At 35.7% G+C, this 18,189-nt stretch overlaps 1 protein-coding gene across 1 annotated transcript in view; it reads left to right on the forward strand.

Moving 5' to 3' along the window:
- Window positions 1-1,020: 1,020 nt before the first annotated feature.
- The window catches only part of SYT15 (synaptotagmin 15), a 33,815-nt gene continuing 16,646 nt past the window's right edge, over window positions 1,021-18,189 (forward strand). Inside the window, exons 1-6 of the mRNA XM_075215246.1 lie at window positions 1,021-1,264; window positions 4,669-4,873; window positions 6,202-6,344; window positions 6,589-6,884; window positions 10,115-10,285; window positions 14,968-15,088. Of these exons, the coding sequence (XP_075071347.1) occupies window positions 1,258-1,264; window positions 4,669-4,873; window positions 6,202-6,344; window positions 6,589-6,884; window positions 10,115-10,285; window positions 14,968-15,088 (943 nt within the window). The 5' untranslated portion in view covers window positions 1,021-1,257. The remainder of the gene's footprint in view (window positions 1,265-4,668; window positions 4,874-6,201; window positions 6,345-6,588; window positions 6,885-10,114; window positions 10,286-14,967; window positions 15,089-18,189) is intronic.

Raw genomic sequence — 18,189 nt, forward strand, 5'->3', positions numbered from 1 at the left:
GATCCTACTTTATCCCTGTTCTTTCTTAGGACTAGTATCCTGTATTTCTTGCTGATAAACATTTCAAATTCATACATAAGCCCTAAAGGCAAACAAGGACAAGGGGGACAGGCACAGAGCATCTGTGAACAGCCATTCCTTGGGAGCCCGACAGTGACAACCACCCGGGACCCCATTTGCCCATCCACAGCAACATCCAAGCTTACTTATGGGTGTGGAGAAAACGTGGGCAAAGACCATTAGCATTCTATTGGTCAATGTGGTCACACCACCACTGGCATCGAATTTCCTCTCAGTATACCTGCAGCATTTAAGTACCCATGTATAGCTGCAGCATTTAAGGAATATATATATATATATATATATATATATATATATATATATATATACACTAAATAGCCTTTTCTACAGCTGAATGGGATATTTATGACAACAGGTACTAAAAAAATAAAATGGAGTTGCCCACAGCATCCACATGCTAGCTGTGGCATTTTTAGTTCAATTTAAAGGATGAAATCAATGTGATTGGTTGCTATACCACCTTTTTCCATTTGCACCAGCTTTCAGAAATATCCCGGATTGTATTGTATGTCTCTTGTAAGGATCTTTGCAGCTGTCAATGCTGACTTTGACAAATGAACTCACGCTTGCGAAGATCAATTTAGGCATATCAACAAAGCATTAATAGAAAGCAGAGATTACAGGCTAACGATATTTTGCTTCTCAATTTGTAATAGAACAGTTACAACATTAGCTACAATGTTATTTACTAGCTGGAGATAGCTGTAATATCTCAATTCCAGAAATTGACACACACTCCTATGTTCCTAGGCAAATGATCCCAGTGGTCCTAATGTGCCCGACGAAACAATGCTGTAGATATTCTCTATCAGACAGTGCAGAAACATATGAATGTGGTAGAGACGTAATTTAATTCTATATTTTCTCCCCGCCTCTGCCAGTCACCTATCTTCACAACAGGAGAGAGGAGATCTGTGCGTGTGTACAGAAGGGGGAGGACTAAGGAGACTGTTCAGAGCACAGTGAATGCGTTACAGCTCAATCGGGAGGTAATCATGACAGCAGTGTGCCGGCAGAACTGTCTTTAACTGGCCCTTCAATTGAGGTCTATATATGTCTGACCAAACTTAACTTCATGGATTGAGAGACACAGAAAGACACCAAGGAGGGTATCCCTTACACCCCAGAATATACTTTTAAGCTGCTGCTTTTCTCAGCACACAAGGACAGGCAGCAATGTCTGGTAAGTAACATAAGTGTTCACTTGTCGCTGTCTGAACTCCTGTAATGTGGAGTTTACAGTATAATGCAATAATACAGTATTTGCACTATTAGACGGGATGCAATTGTGAAAAAAAGTGAACAAATTTCCAAGGGATTAATAATAACAATAAAATGTGGGGACCCATGCAGAGACGAGCTGCTTGTCTAGGAGGGTTGGTCTATTTGTTTCTGAACTTAGTAATTATTTACATTTACGTTTAGAAAGTTTCCTTCAGAGAAAATGTATTGCAGGTCTAACTACCAATCCGAGCTGGTATTTGACAGTGTACAATGCAGCTGTATAGTCTTGAAAACAGATGCAAATCCAGTTCATCTGTAGTGGAGCATTAAGGTTCAACATCTGTGCCACACTGACCACAAGCTGTAATTTCATGACTCAGCATGTCACCTAATATATATCTATGTGCAGGAAGATAGATTTATTTTGGGCTTGTAAAAATGAAGTCTATAGAAAAACTTAATCCCATTTGACAGAATATACTAACATTCATAATAGTGAGTTAATTTAAATTATGACAATGTGGTTTCAATTTGCACTTTTTTACATCATGGGACATTGGGACAATAATATGAGGCTTAGAACTCCAACGTTTTTAATTCAAACTCAGGGCAATGGGAATTGCTGTGCAGCAATAGATTTGAAGCCCTGACTTGTAATACACATAGATTCCAGCTGTTCCTAATTTCTAGAGATAGTCCCTGTTTTTCAGATTTGTCCAAGTGAGCAGTATAAATAAGTCTATTTCTTGAATAAGTTTTTTAATATCTGATCTTATTGTCAGTGCTTTATAAATTACTATTTGTTGATTATGAGTATTTAGAGTTCAAAAGATATAACCAAAGTCAATATAATATCTTTATTTAGAGGATTATAGTACCCAATTGCCTGCAATGACAGTACCAAGCTTGATGTGCTTAGTTGCATCTGATCAGCAGTAAATAGCCCTAAATACATATCATTCATCACATGAATTCATGTCATAGTAGCACATTAGCCCAGCAGTAAGTTATTTGAGACACTGGAAAGCATTGTTTAAAAAAAACAAACAAAAAAAAACCCCTCAACTACATTTCAGAGAGAAATATGCTGAGAAAAAGTCTGCAGTTCAAATGGATCCACCCAAGCCATCTTCAGTGACAGCACTAGGATATCACTCCAGCATGTCGGGTTTCTGTTATTCCAGTCAGTGTCACTGTAAAATACCAGTACTCTTTTGTTTTTGTGCCATAGTTGAGATGAGTGAAATGCTCACTTGATTGTTATATTTGTTAATTTTGGAGCACTTTGGGGGTTCTTTTCAGACAATTAGGTGATGTTTAGGTGAAATTAATCTTAAATGGAATGGTTCTAACTCACATTTAAATGCCAAAAGCTAAAGAGCATTGATTGTTGTCAGTCACTGACCAATCCTACAATTCCTGAAACCACACTGACATAATATTATTATTAGTCCACTCACTGGAGTTATTCATCCCAATTACAAAACCACAGTAGCCATAACGAGGATGGAAAATTCAAGTAATAATTCATAATTTCACTTTTCAATAACACATTTTTTTTTATTAGTACAAATATGACATTGTACTGACAGTACTACGCACATCCACCCAAATGGTTTACATCTGAGCAGTTTTATTCTGTGAACACTATATTTGAAATAATGGGTCCCCTTTATTTCTGTAATTTTTTTATTATTGCCATTTTTTTATTATTTTTTTTTAAATGGTTACATCACTTGATATCACCATGATACACAAATATCGTGTCTGCCAAAGTAATGTTTCTAAATATATTTACAAAAAATTGTCAGTAACAATATTTTGAGTGGGGTACAAACCTAATCATATTTGTTCCTGTAACTTTTGTCAAACATGGGGGAAGTAATGTAAATAATTCAAAGGCTTGTTTCAAATCTCATTGGTCTAGCACAGTGTTTCCAAAACCCAGTCCTCAACAGGGGCGGATCTAGAAATTTTTTCTACCCCGGGCGATATAGGGGGGGGGGGCGATTTAGGCCCCGCCCCCTTTCTAACTTCTAAGGCTGCCGGCGGCTGCACAGTATGTGCAGGTCCGTTCGGCAGTGATAATGTGCTGTCCCGCTGCTCTGATTGTGTTTAAAACACAATCAGAGCAGCCGGGCAGCACATTATCACTGCCGAACGGACCTGCACAGTGTGCAGCCGTCGGCAGCAAGCCCCTGCTAGGGGGCCCCCCCCTGGATCCGCCACTGGTCCTCAAGTATCCCTAACAGTGCATGTTTTCCATATCTCTTTACTGGAGCACTGGTGTATTCATTACTGACTGACATTTTGAAAGATCCTCAGGTGATATAATTATTTCACTTGTGACCTGGAAAACATGCACTGAGGACTGGAATTGAGAAACACTGGTCTAGCAGTTTAAACCAAAATTATAGATGTAAGGAAATAGTTAAACAAATATTGAACTATTATGTCATAAAAACAATGTAACAATTTTACTTATTTCAGATCATTTATATGACTATAAGCCATGTGTCTTTGGCCTAATTGTCTTATTGTACCATTATGAACAATATAACTAAAAGCTCGTCAAAAACATAAACAAGGACACATTAACTCACCTTGCCTTTTTCTCTAGAAATTGCAACTTAAGAATAGTTTCCTTGCAACTATTCAAACTGTTTGTTTGCATTTGATAAAATTGAAGTACTAAGTTATTTGAATCAAAGATTTAGCTTATACTGTATAATATTTCTGTTATGTAATTTTGATATATATTTATTTTAAAATAATATTCTTTATTATGCTGTTTTTTTTAAATATAAATACACAGCAACAGAATAGTGCAACAAATAGGCAGAATATTATAAAATAAATGAAATTAGCTTGGTGTTATTATTTTCAGACAGCAGGTGCAGAAATACTAAACCAGAAGGTTTAACTTCAGTTTATGTTACATTTGTCCATATGTCCTTGAAATCAAAATGCTACTTCCAAAGCTGAAGAATTTTTTCTGTTCCCATTCAAATATAAAAGGTTGTGCCCAGTAGGTACATTTCTTTGACAATCTAAATAGTAGATTTGCGTCGATCTCATAGCAACTTTTCCATTAGGATGTATGATCATGTTAGTACAGCACAAAGTTAAGTATATAAAGGCTATCGCAAATGTAGCAGCACAGTTTAACATGCACCCATGGAAAACACATGGAAAAGTTCTTTAAAGTTTTAAATATATATCTCAACCTTAGATAAGCAGATCTCTTCTATTATGTCAGCCTGCTGCAGAGCAGTGGAAGATGGCATTCTGAACATAATAAGCTAATAGTGAATTTACTTGTTCTTTAAGTAATTTATTTTGTGCTTTTTTTCCTGCCATTAGAACAGGTGGCAGCAGTAGCTGGAGGTGTGGTCGGGGTGACCCTGCTGTTGCTTCTGATTGGCATTGGGGTCTACATGTTATGGAGAAAGAGGTGCATCGCCCCTTCGTATGAGGAACTTTGTAATGTAGCTACACCGACGCACTCACAAATCACCGGGGTGGATCATGGGAAGTCACCCTCATTGGGTCATGCTAAGGATTCGGGGTGAGGCACTGAGGTTTGTCACATGAAAATATTGCTGTTTGAGGATAACACAAAATATAGCCTAGACAGTTTTGCTTCCTGTGAATGCAGGATAGGTAGAAATAGCCAAAAAACAAACTATGTTTAAATCACAGTCAATTGAAGTTTCTTCTGGTTCGTTTAACGTTTTTGGAAACATTTTATTTGTTATTAATGTTCTTTATTTACTGGGTTTTATTTTACAAAACATAGTGGAGCTCAATGGATTATCTCTAAATAACAAAAACAAAATATTATTTTTTTTTGTTTATCTTATTTTAAGTTTTTGTTACTTAATCTGACATTACAATAATAATATAGAATCAGTGAAAAACGTTTCTCATGGCATTTTCTTTGCTGTACAACAAGCTGGCAAAAGCTACCAACCACTGAAAGAGAAATCATCATTGCCTAGATAAGCATTGATCTCAGCCTGGTTTCATAGAACAAGTGCCAATTTCTTTCAAAGAGAAGTCTCATCTTTCCTGTTAGTTGGCCATGGTAATCCTAACATATCCTGGGTCCAAATAAATGTAAACATTTGGAAAAAAACGAAGACAAACAGCTGCCTTAACCTACTAATCTTAATACTAAACCCTTAAGAAGCTCTAACAGTAGACAAAACCCTAAGTCTAGTCCTACCCAATGTGTTAACTAACATTGGCCCAGGTATTAATCTTTAGTAAAGATCTATTTCAAGTTCTATAGAGTTATCCCCATTGCTACAAAAGTATATTGATATATCTTGTTAGAGCTCAAGCTTTGCCTCCGCAACTTCTAAAAACTTGTTATCTTCGCAGAATATTTTGTACTAGTAAAAATGATATATTATTTTGTTTGTTTACTGCTCTCTTGAGAAAACTTAGCCCACATAATGGCCCACTAATCTGTTATTTGCCCTGTTTATTACTGTTATGTTATAATGTTATTGTATATGTATATTGTTTTATGCTTGTCGTTGCCCAAATGTTGACAGGAGTAGTTGGGAGAGAGTCAGAGATTGTGTTCCATTATATACCGAAAGGATATGATATTTATCCCTGATGTTCATCCATTGATTATATTGCCATTATAAATAATTGGGGGCATTAAATAACTAAGTAATACAATGTATAAAATACAGGGAGTTAAGACCATCCTTGCTTGTTGATGTAAGAAGCTCAAATATAAATAACATTGATGTATTTATGGTTAGTTATTGAATTTTTATTTTTAAAAGTGTAAAATGTTTTCATAAGTTATTATGAATTACACTAACAAATGGTATGGGATTTCCATTTTACACATATCAATTTTTCTACTGATTTAAGAAATAAAAGCGTGCCCTTCATTGTTCCACCTAAGTTCCACGGACGAGACTGGGTTGGTTTGCAAAATGGAGAACGTATTCAAGATGACAGCGAGCCCTATATTGCCCCAGATTTCCTTCCACGGTCATCCTTCTCTTCTATGGGTAAAAATAAAAATTTAATATTTTGGCCATATATGAAGATATTGTTAATATTAATAATATATCATTAATTGTACCAAAGTTTGAGGAAAATGAAAAAAAAAATATTCTTGTGTATCACATAATTGGTTTATAAGTTTAGGTTGTACAATATCAAATATTTTATATTTTTGTATATTGTAGCTATTATTTTAATTTAAATCACAATCATTGCAGGAAATATAATCATATCTATTCTTGCAATTAGGGGGATCCTATATTGTGGGTTCCATCAACCCAGCTTTGTATAGATATCCAGAGGACAGTGAAGAAACAGATTTTCCAGAGGGAAACATCGGACGCATCTGGTTTGCAGTGGAATATGAATACGAGACAGAGAGGCTTGTGGTTTCTCTTATCAAAGTGGGGAACCTGCACTTCAGCTCAGACTCCTGCAATCCTTTTGTGAAGATGCATCTCCTGCCAGATGAGAGGCGCTATCTGCAGTCAAAAACAAAGCGTAAAACCTTAAATCCTCATTTTGATGAGGTCTTTGTGTTCCAGGTACATTTATGTAACACAGGTGGTGCTGACACATCTATGGCTACTAGCAAATCCAAATTTAATACCTACAATAATTAAAGGCAAACATTTTCTATTATACAATTGAAAACAATGTACATGATTTTAAAAGGTACTTATAAAATTAAATAAATGGTCAACTTGCATTCTGTCCCATCCCTTTGCTACGAGCTGGTTAAGTGGATATAGCATCTCTGTTTTGGATGCCTATCAAGGGGGAGAAATTTACATTTATCTAGGCATGACTAATAGGATTTCAGTAACATTGGCTATTGAAATTAATTTAAACAGCGTGGCAGGCAAAGAACTGACCGCATTATTATTTTCTGCTTAAGCTTTTTGGGCCTGATTCGTCAAGTCACATATACTGTTAAGCACAATGCATTCCTTCATGTAAATCGGCTCTGCGTACTCCTCAATTTAGCAAGGAAAGGACAGAAGATACATGCACTGATTAATTTAGTATAGGTCTGTTCTGTTCTACTACACAAGACACTGCACGATACATCCATTGCACAATATACATCCGCAAAAGAATGCACAGAGAAAAATAACCTGTTCAATTAATGTCACCTGATAATAATCTAAGCATTACTGACAAAACACTTACAAAATAAAATGCCCCCCCCCCCCCCGAAATACAATTATTAGAATGATCTTAATGTCTACTGAACATAAAATACAGCTTTACCGTTGCTCCTGATTGAAAACACGTTATAGCATGTATACAAAACTGTCATCACTAGTAATCAGGACTAACCCTGTATCTAGAGCAAGAAAAACAAGTACATTTGAGATGCCCAAAGCTTGATTCGGACATGGCTGCGTGCTCTGGAGTTTGGCACGCTCTTATTGTACATTGATTACGGGTGAGTGCCCCTTCCCCACCCCATTCCCTCCCAGAAATTGTAGGCTGTAATAAGTAAATGAGCTGGTTCCAGGCAGACGCAGAGTAATTTTGTATACGATACGCACAAAGGGCCTGATTTTGAGTTAGGACCAAAGCAAAGAAAAGGAGAAAAAGTTAACTTCTCATATGTGAAGCGTGGACACTTCAATCTAACCCCAATTTTAAACATCTACTTTTTTAAAACTAATGTGTGAATACTATTAGAATAGTAGGAACATATCTGCCAATTTTTGGCCTGATTTTGAGTTAGTAGCAGAGCAAAGAATAAGAGCAACTTTGCCCCTGGACCAGGTGGACCAGCTATGTTACAATGGAAGGGGTACAAATAGACTTGTTTTTTGCACGTAAGGGAAATAAATACTGACTGTTTTATCATGTAGCACACAAATACTTGATAAATTTATTTTTACACTGATATTAAAGTTGATCTATGACATGTAAATACTATAAATCTGTCCCTACATTTTAAATTTACCCTCTAATATAACATGGTTTTGCTCAAGTAAAAAAACATTTTAGATTTAGTTTCCTTTAGTTGCCTGATTTGATGGAAGGAAAGTAATGAAGATACTCTTCCACTATACACATAGAAGAACAACCAAACCTAACATGTTCTTATGACTAAGTATTTCAAAACTTGAGGAATGCATTATGTTTAACAGGTTTTTCAAGGTACTATACTTCTGCGTGTTGCCAAAAATAGAGATTTTATCCTTTCTCATTCTTAGCAATAAGCTAAAAATCTGCTTTGTTCAAAATGAATTAGTAGTCTAGCTTAAATGACAAGTAGGTTAGAAGTTTCTCAGATTTATAATAATCAATATACATTTACAAGATACAAGGTTTCTTCACACGCTTTTGAAACAAAAGCTGCTAATTTTTTTTCTCACAATATTTGATTTTCTGTGATTGCTTACTTCAATTTGTGTATTTATGTTTTATATATTTTTTTATTAATCTTTATTATTCTTTCAAGTTGCATGCGGATAGGGGTATAACTACTGTTTTTTGTAGTCATTGCAACAAACATCATCAGGATCAGCAGGGTGGAACAATGCAATCCTCGTGCCCCATAGCAAAATTTGGGTAGGGACTACCCTCCCGGGCCCCTTACTCTGCTCTCATGCAGCGGCTCAAAATAGGGGTTCTACACTGCTCTATTGAGAGCAGAACAGGGGCCTCAAGGTGAGTGGGGACCTGGAGGGAGAGGGAGTCTCGGAGGGGTGTGTGACCTGGCATTGCCTAGCCCACTCATCTCCATGACTTGTAGTAACATCACCCCATGTAGTTATGCCATTGAGAAATGCTATATGGCATTATTGGGCTCAGTGCAAAGATCAGATTTGTTGGCCCCTATATTATGTGTCTTGTTTCTCAAGAGTACAGAAAACAATAAAAGAAAACCATTTAACATTTCCCCTAGGCTATATTATTGCGTAAGGACAAGCTTACTTTAGAGTCAAGTTAGTTTAGTAGCAATAGGGATAGTTTTAGAGCTAGTTTTATATTGTAAGGAACTAGGACTTGGGATAATGTTAGTGGAAACTTGGGGTAGGTCCAACTTTAGGGTCTTGTCTAGTGTTAGGGGGTTGGGTTAAAGAGTACTAGGCTTCTTTAAAACAAAGAGTTTCTTGGTATCTTACGATACTTAGGTCCTGAGATGAATTCACTGTGTGATGTAACATGACTAGAAAGTGTAAAGGTGGACATACTGTTTCTTGTGGGTATAGGGCAAATCCATCTCACCTGTAGCCATGCCAGCCCAATTTACCAGTACAGAGCACAGGTCGGATATCTCATCAACAGTGCCCAAGGTAACAATCTCGGTTAATCTGGTCATGTTCTTAATATTTTAGTTACACATTATAATGTGACCTAACCAGCAAATATAGTTAAAAAGCATTAGGTTGCGTAACAAGTACAGATTTAGTAATTTATCATTTATACATTTCTATTTCACTCTGCTGATAAACTATTCAGCAACCTGCACCAACCAAGCTTGTCGAGAAAGGTTTCAGGTTGAAATATCACATACTACCAACCTTGGATCCCATCATTCAGACTATAGAGAAAATATACTACCTGAATAGCAACCACAATCATCACAAAAAATAGTTAGATATCTAATATGAATTACTATACCTACACAAAAACATATTTGTTTAAATTCTTAGCAATAATAATAATAATAATAATAATAATAATAATAATAATAATATCTCTTATTAGACATTTATTGAGTTGTGTCTTGGTCTTTTCTACATTGGGGTGCATCTCTGACCTTGTTTTATGATTTCCTCAGGTTTCAGGGAAAACATTACACCAGAGGACTCTGAGATTTTCTATCTACCATGTGGACAAAATAAAGAAACACCATATTTTGGGACAAGTTCTCTTCCCTATGAAAAATGAAAATTTAACAGATGATGGCAAACTTGTTATTTGGCGGGACCTAGAACAAGAAAACTTAGAGGTAAGACATTCTAGTATTTAAATCCATAATTTAATCTTTCCTGGCCATGCTGAATTTTAGGAACAAAAATAAAAAGTAGATTAGTAATAAATAATATAACAATATAATGATTGAATTTGGAAATTGAGTTAATTGGATTAAAATAAAAACTGAATTTCAGTTACTGGGTATGCGCTGTTCAATGATCTGGTGGATGGAAGGTTCCTAAGGGAGGGGGGATTAAAATATGTGAAATAGACTGAGCGTTAGGAACTTAGAGCAGAGCATTGTGGGACTGTTAAAACTAACAGGGCCCCTGGCAGATCTGGTGACTTGCACATATCTCAAATTTTACGTATTTATAGGAGTTTTTAAACTACAAAATGACATAAAAGGTGCAGGGCCCTCTTAAGAACATCTTAGGCCCCTGGGCACAGCAGTGCTCTGGGGGCCCCTATATATACAAAAAAAAATAAAAAATGATTATAAATATATATGGGCCCTGCAGCCCAGGGGGGCCCGTCGGAGGCAGCAAAAAAACCAAAAACCTGGAGGAAAAAAAAAAAAAAGACAATACTTACCTTGCGGTTAGCTGGCGATCCGGCTCCCTCCATGGTCTCCTCCTCCGTCGCGCTCCGCAATGGATGTCGGGTGGGCGTGATGATGTCACGCCCGACATGCACTGCGAGCGCCGCACGGAGGAGGAGACCATGGAGGGAGACGGCTGACCGCAAGGTAAGTATTGTCTTTTTTTTTTTCCAGGTTTTTTTTTGCTTTTTTTGCTGCCTCTGACGGGCCCCCCTAGGCAGCAGGGCCCCCGGGCACCTGCCCATTGTGCCCAATGGGAAAGACGGCCCTGATGTAACATGCAGCTGGTGCAGGATTACGGTAGGAAACAAGGATAATTCATGCAGAGCATAATAGTTCATATAGCGCTGTGATTTGTCGGCAGCTGAATATAAATTGCGTCACACTGGTGTCATTTAAGATGCATCAAATAGAAGAGCAGTAGTCCAAATGCTGTTCTTCCTCTATCATGACATCACCGGAGGGGTTTTGAATGCTCTGTAACTGGCTTTATGCAGCCAGTCACAAATTTGCAAGGTATGATGGCGTATTTTTCAAGCTTGTTATTTTTTACTATGGGTGATGGGTGTATTGGTTAGGATTAGGGAGTTCCTACAGTTTATGATTTATCTAAACCTGTCTGTTATGTCAAAGTGATAAAACATGATTTAATTCTGAAATATATAGAGAGCAAAGTTGAAGATGTACCCAGGCTACTGAGGCTTGTATACTATTAGCATTTTTATAAGACACATATTATAAAATGCCATTAGCTTATATACTACCTTGAAACTGAAAATTATTTTTTGAAATCACAAATTTTTCAATATGAACACAATATAATAATCTGATGGGCTTTGTCTTTAATAAAAGTGCCGTTTTAAAAAATGACTTCAAAGTCGTGGGAATCAGCGGTTCTACGGAGCTGCCGCATAGTCAATATACCCCCAAGTCTGGATCTTTGTCTCTTGATGGTTGTTGAGAATAAGATTGAGATTGTTTTGAAATTGCATTTCTGTTGAATCACCGGTACTCCATTTATTGTAATAGTACAGCTATACCAATATGTGTAACTGTTATAAATGCTGTTTTGCATTATAAAATACATTTTATGGTGATGAGTGTTTATTCCACTTTTAAATATTTATTCAATGTATCTTCAAAATCTGAAAACAGTTTTCTCTAGACTTATGTTTTATTTTTAGATACTGTGAAAAACAATCACTCTTACTAACTAACTTTTTTAGCATATGGCATGTTTGTGGAGTTCTGAGGTTTTAAAGTACTCAAGATGCCTCCATGATGTCAGTATAATAGGTCTGTGCAGACATGCCCAGAAAGTTAATGCTGCCTCGTATTACAGGTGTTTACAGTAAGGCAAATTGATTACAAAAACAAATCATCATCTCATATATTGAAACGGAATTACGTCTGATACATTAAATTATTTATTTATAAAACACTAAACATACACTAAAATTCTGGCATTCTCCCATAAACACATAAGATCAGCACTTAATCTTACATAGGGTATGATGTACTCAATGGTGTAATAATAGATATAGCAGCCTCTGTTGCTAATATTGGGCTTCTTACGATATGCTGCCTTCAGACAGATGTGTTTCTTGGGGGTGGTCCAGCATGCCTAGCTATATATTGCATTCATTTTTAAAGCGCGAGCAACAATAAAAGGGTATTCAAATGAAATATTAAAACATAACCTTTAACCTTTATTCGAACCTTATCAAAATAACAAGGAAAATCTGTTAAAAGTAAATAATTTGATGTATGAATGCGCCAGAGCTAAAGGAAACTGTTATATATGTTGTATATATGTATATATTCTATGTATCACATGTATAGTACAATGAGTGAAAGATGGCAGGCTGATAAATTATCTCACAATCTGGTTTGCTTAAACAATGGAACTTTGAATTAGGCAATTGTTTCTATAGACAAAAGGTCTCCTGTTCTTTATTCATTTTGTTGTCCATATAATAACAATTGAAAATGAACCCTCTTGCTTACTTTATCTCTACGAGGACCAGATATTTTTCTCCTTAGAATAATCATAATCAGATGAAGAAACATCTGTTTGGTACTGATTAGAAGGAGTCTCCTGGAATTTTGGATAAGTGGGACTCTGTTTGAAAAGCACAAAATCACTGATACATTTTCTGTGTCTTCTCTCTATTATTTTATTATGGAACGAGTTTGGCATTAAAAGCTTTGGTGTGCTCTGATCTAGTAGGGTGTCAATTTTCAGCCTAAATACCTGGACTGCTGAACCAAATATTTAACATCAATAAACCTGACAAATAATTTATTAATGTGTAATCGTATATATAGATAGATAAATTGATATATGCAATTTTATGGGGTATTTATACAGAGTAGCGTATAAGGATAGCTTTTTTAAAGTGAGGAATTGTATTAAATGGAAGAACAGAAATAGCTTTTATTCTGAATGGGGTCAGGTGCTGAAATCTCAGTGTCCGAATGGAGCATCACTGTTTGTGATCATCTGTTTAAAATCACCTGTACCAGCAGTTTTCCATCCCTAGAGCATTACAGGAGATACATGGACTAGTGTGCTGCTGTAGAATAAAAGAGGTGTTGCAGTACTGTCAGTTGTCCCTTCATCTAATGTAAGAACTCTTATGACTTTAGCTTGTTTAACTATGCTCCACTTCTGCCTACACTGGAATCATTTTCTGATGCCAGATCTGTTAAGAATAATTGGGTCCAATAAACTTTTGAACTTTATTTCCCACATGATAATCAGAGAGATCTCAGCGTAAATAAACCCAATGACTTTTCAACAAAAAAATCACTGATCCCATAAAAATACTGTAAATCCAGTTTTTCACTCAGCTCTATTGAAACCCTTCTGGGAGAATGCATTTCTTGGGCTCTCAATTGCAGCACCTGATCCAGAAACTGTTGGTGGAGAAGATAAGTATATGGTAGAAAGCATTGTTGATTTTCCTAAATAAGTTACATCACCTTGAACAGTGGGTGGGTTGCGGCCCAGAAGAGAGATCTTGGGAGCCTGAAGAAAATGTCCATTGTTTAAGATTGGTTTCAGAAGTCCACTAATGTTACCCTACCGAACTTAGAAAATGTGGCCCAGAGAACATCCTTGAAAAGGTGTAATAATGTCAAGGACTGTTTCTGCCTGGTCTTGTACTCTGTATTTTGTATTGCAAGCCCATTATTTTGCTGATCTGCCACTGAGTTAGTTGTTCTTTAAAATCTCACCTTTGCTTATTCTATTATTATTAACTGAGTACAGTACTGGCTTGTTCTCTGCTTGATTACCTTTTTAAGTATATAAAAAAAGTTCATAAGCATGTAGGAGTGTTTTGCTTATTTATTTATTTAATTAATTATTTTTGTTTGAATTATTTTAATCCCATTCAAGTGAACGAAGAGGCTTTTTAGGACCATCTTTCAAGTGTGTCTGAAGCATCAAAATGCTTCAAATTTGCTCAAACAATGTCTGTGTGGACATACCGTAAAAGTTTCTTCAGTATAACCCAGTTAGTAAGGCCTTATCATTTAATGCTATAATTTACCAGCTTAGTCATAGGTCCATTTTAAGAGCTCCTTCACGTCAGTATTCATATAATCTTATAAAACATATATAATATTACTGCAATACCAATGTAAACAAAATAATGTTTTTCACCTTCATATGACTTTAATGTACTAGCTTGTACATTCCTTCTTTCAACTTTTACTAAATACATTTCTACTGTATGTCTTACATCTATGTCTTTATAGTACCATGTAGGTTTTTGCCCATTCTCATAATCTATGACACAGTGATGCTTTCTTGGTACAATTGTATTAGTACTTGGCTGTAAGTGAAAAGGAGGAAACTATAACGATAAAGCAATGTATATAGTAAAAGATGCACCAGAAAGTGTAAAAGTCAATAACATATTCTTCTTAATGGGCACAACCCTTTAATAATTCCCTGGTGACGACAGCAATGCAGGTAACGTGCAAAGCAGGTAAGTGTTAAAAGTGGTTTATAAAAGAAAGTGTTTTTAAGTTGGACTATTTTAATCCTATTCAAAAAATGCAAATCTCAGAATACATTTTTAAATATTTACTATTTCTTCCTAAAGCCACCCTCAGAGTATGGAGACATCCAGTTCTCTCTTAGCTACAATGACTACCTTGGACGTCTGACAGTGGTGGTGCTACGAGCAAAGGGTATACAATATCAAGAGGAACGTGCTGTTGTCAGTAAGGAAGTTTTATTTTATTTTGTGTAATAATATCCTTTCACCCCTTGCAATCTAGAGTGAGGTGTAAGATGCTTTGCATGAGTTATAACAGCGTTTTCAATACTAAATACTTATGTGGAAATGTCACAACTATCCAACTATATCTGTCTAAAGGCTTGTGCTTAATCTTGGAAAAACAGCAGTATAATTTATAGCACATTATTGAATTATAAATGTTACATTTTTAATAACTAAAATAATATAATATAAAATAACATTTTATAATTAACAATGAATTAGAAGTGCCTTACCAGGAAATATAATTATTTTAATTTTAATTTCAGTTTGAAAGAAGTATCCGCATATTATCAATATTTCTTGTTGCTTCAAGTAAAATGTCTGAATCATATTTTCAAATCAAGTTTTCCAGCATAGTTCATGTTTCTATTTAACCTGAAGCCTAGATTCATACGTCTGCAATCTGGCGAAAGAGGTATTGCTCTATGAAAAAACCACTAACAGCAAGGTGCTTAAATAATTGCCAATTAAATGACCTCATGCATTGATAGAACAGACAAGTTCACAAGTTATTTAATAAAGCATGCAGCTAGTTATTTTTTTCATTAGCTTTGACTGTACTTTTAATAAGGGCTTAATGAAGAAACAAGAGATTTGTATGTATTATTATCATTATTATTATTATTATTATCGTTATCTATTTAACCATGTATACATTACTCTGTTCCCTTTATTTCACACTGATCTCCCAGTTGCATTAACCTGGACAGATTTAAATAATTGCAAAAGTATTTTTAAATGAATTTCTTAATTCAGCCTATGTTAAATCAATGGAATAGTAAGTTGGTAAAACATTACCAGATTGCTATGTTCTGATAAAATGGATTATGTTGGCAGGTGTGTTATCTGCTCTAGTGTTTTAGTCACTATCGAAGACAGCATCAAATTCATTATTTAAATAAATTGTTGTTTCTACAAATATTTATGCAAAAATACACATTTTGAGCTAGACTATTTACTCTGCCCCGATTCGCATTGTCTTCTCTAAACCATTATATTGTCTTTTTATCGCGCAGTATATGAGGCATTTTTATCTTCAGCATTAGATTCAGTTTCATAGGATACTGTGATCACCATACAAACATATACGATTACATTTTCGCTGAATTGAATCTAACAGATGGACGACTGATTAAAGATTCTTTATTTCCACCATAAAGAGTACACATAGTACATCAATATGATTTAGATTGCTATCGTATCAAGGCTGTGAGTCATTGCCTTGATACCAACAACACAACGAAGTTGAGTCATGATTACGGGTCTTGTTTCATGGACACCTTGGAAATGTCATCTGATTTCCCTGTCTTTGAAGGTCAGCAAAGAGCAATTACCCATCTCTTGCAGCAAACAATTTTTGCCCAGTGACCTCATATTCATTATGGCTCTGATGTTTTCTCTTTACTAATTAAGTTATGTTAATATTAACAGTAATTTGAGCTGGAAGTTGCAGATAGCATAAAACTTACAGTATTTTGTTCTAATAATTATTTGTGTCATAAAGAGTGTGAAGAAAACAATAAGGAATATTTTGTTGAGGAAAAATCTATTTTCTGACTTCTAAGACTGTGGTTTATTATACAGACAAATAGCAAAATGTACTGATGCGTGTGCGTGCACACTCAGTTTGTAGCAAACCACTGGTTTGCACATTTAACATCATGAAAAGCCGTTAGCTATTTATTTAGTTATTTATTTTATGAGATGGGTACAGTTCTGACTAACATGTATCTTTTAGGTGTCAGTATCTTTGATGATAATAATTATCACATTTGTGCTCATAATGCAATCATAATCTGTATGCTATATTTGAAGTTGTACATGTCATAAAATTTGTTTCTAAACATAATTTTGCAATTAGTTTGTGACCGCATTTTAGCAGTTAACTATAAAAGCCACCTATAGTCATCCTGCTAAAAAAGCATGCGATTTGAGAACCACATCGAAAAAAATTGCATCAAATTTGCAGTTTTCCTTGCAGTTTTGCAAAATGTCACGTGACACATTTCACTGTTTGTATGGATCCCACATCACAAAACCAACATAGAAAATTGTGATCTGCCAGTATTGACAGATGTGACTTGATGTGCATTTTTTTTCTTTGATAAATCACATGGTTTAAAAACCACACATTTAGTAAAACATCACTTTGATGCATCCATCTAAATGAACAACTGGCAACAATGAGGTCAGGTGACAACAGGTATTTGCTGCTCATTGAGCAGGCACTGATTAGGGACAGTGTAGAAGAAAGTAGAGACATAAGATAGAAAGATCCTAGGGTCTGGATCATAGCTATAAGAAGAAGTAGAGGGAAGAGTGCAAAGGAAAATGGTATATGTACCAAATTGGCTGAAATTACGAATATTAGTTCAAGAGTAGCATTGCTGCAACAGGACACATTCACTGGTATTTACTGCTCTAGTAAAGATGGGAACAAGAGTATTGTAAAGGCCAGTCTTTTTCTTGTAGTAGGAGGACAGATAAGGTAAGCTGTTGTAGGTCTGTGACTGCAAAACAGTTCGCTATCTCCGGTTATTTGGGTTCAGTATACTGTGGATAGAGTTGATAGATTGTTGTGAATGGGTTGTGGAAGGAAGGTCCTTAAAAATGATTTCATGGAATTAGAGGTAGATTTAGCAAAAATTCTATAAAGCAAAACTGGAAGTGTTGTTCATAGCAACCAATCAGATTATAGCTATAGCTTTTCGGAGCTTGATCCCGTTGGCTATGGCCTTAGGTGGCGCATGCGCAAGCCACTTTGCGATAGTAACCGGAGGGGAGAGACAGACTACAGCAGTTTTAAGATAAGTGAAGTCATCGCTGGAACAGCCTCCTATCAGATGCGCTGTCGCGGGATGACTTTTTAATAAATTCATTAGAAAAAACATCTGTCATCATTGCACTGACGGGTGATAATTAATGGGGCAATAACCTGTTCATTAATAAATAGGCCCCCAAGTGCCCCCACTACTTGTTTAACTATAATAGAAGCAATATAGTGTTATAAGTGAATAGAAAATTCAAAACAAATTCATTCAG

This window comes from Mixophyes fleayi, chromosome 6, assembly GCF_038048845.1.
Source record: "Mixophyes fleayi isolate aMixFle1 chromosome 6, aMixFle1.hap1, whole genome shotgun sequence".
Taxonomy (NCBI): domain Eukaryota; kingdom Metazoa; phylum Chordata; class Amphibia; order Anura; family Limnodynastidae; genus Mixophyes; species Mixophyes fleayi.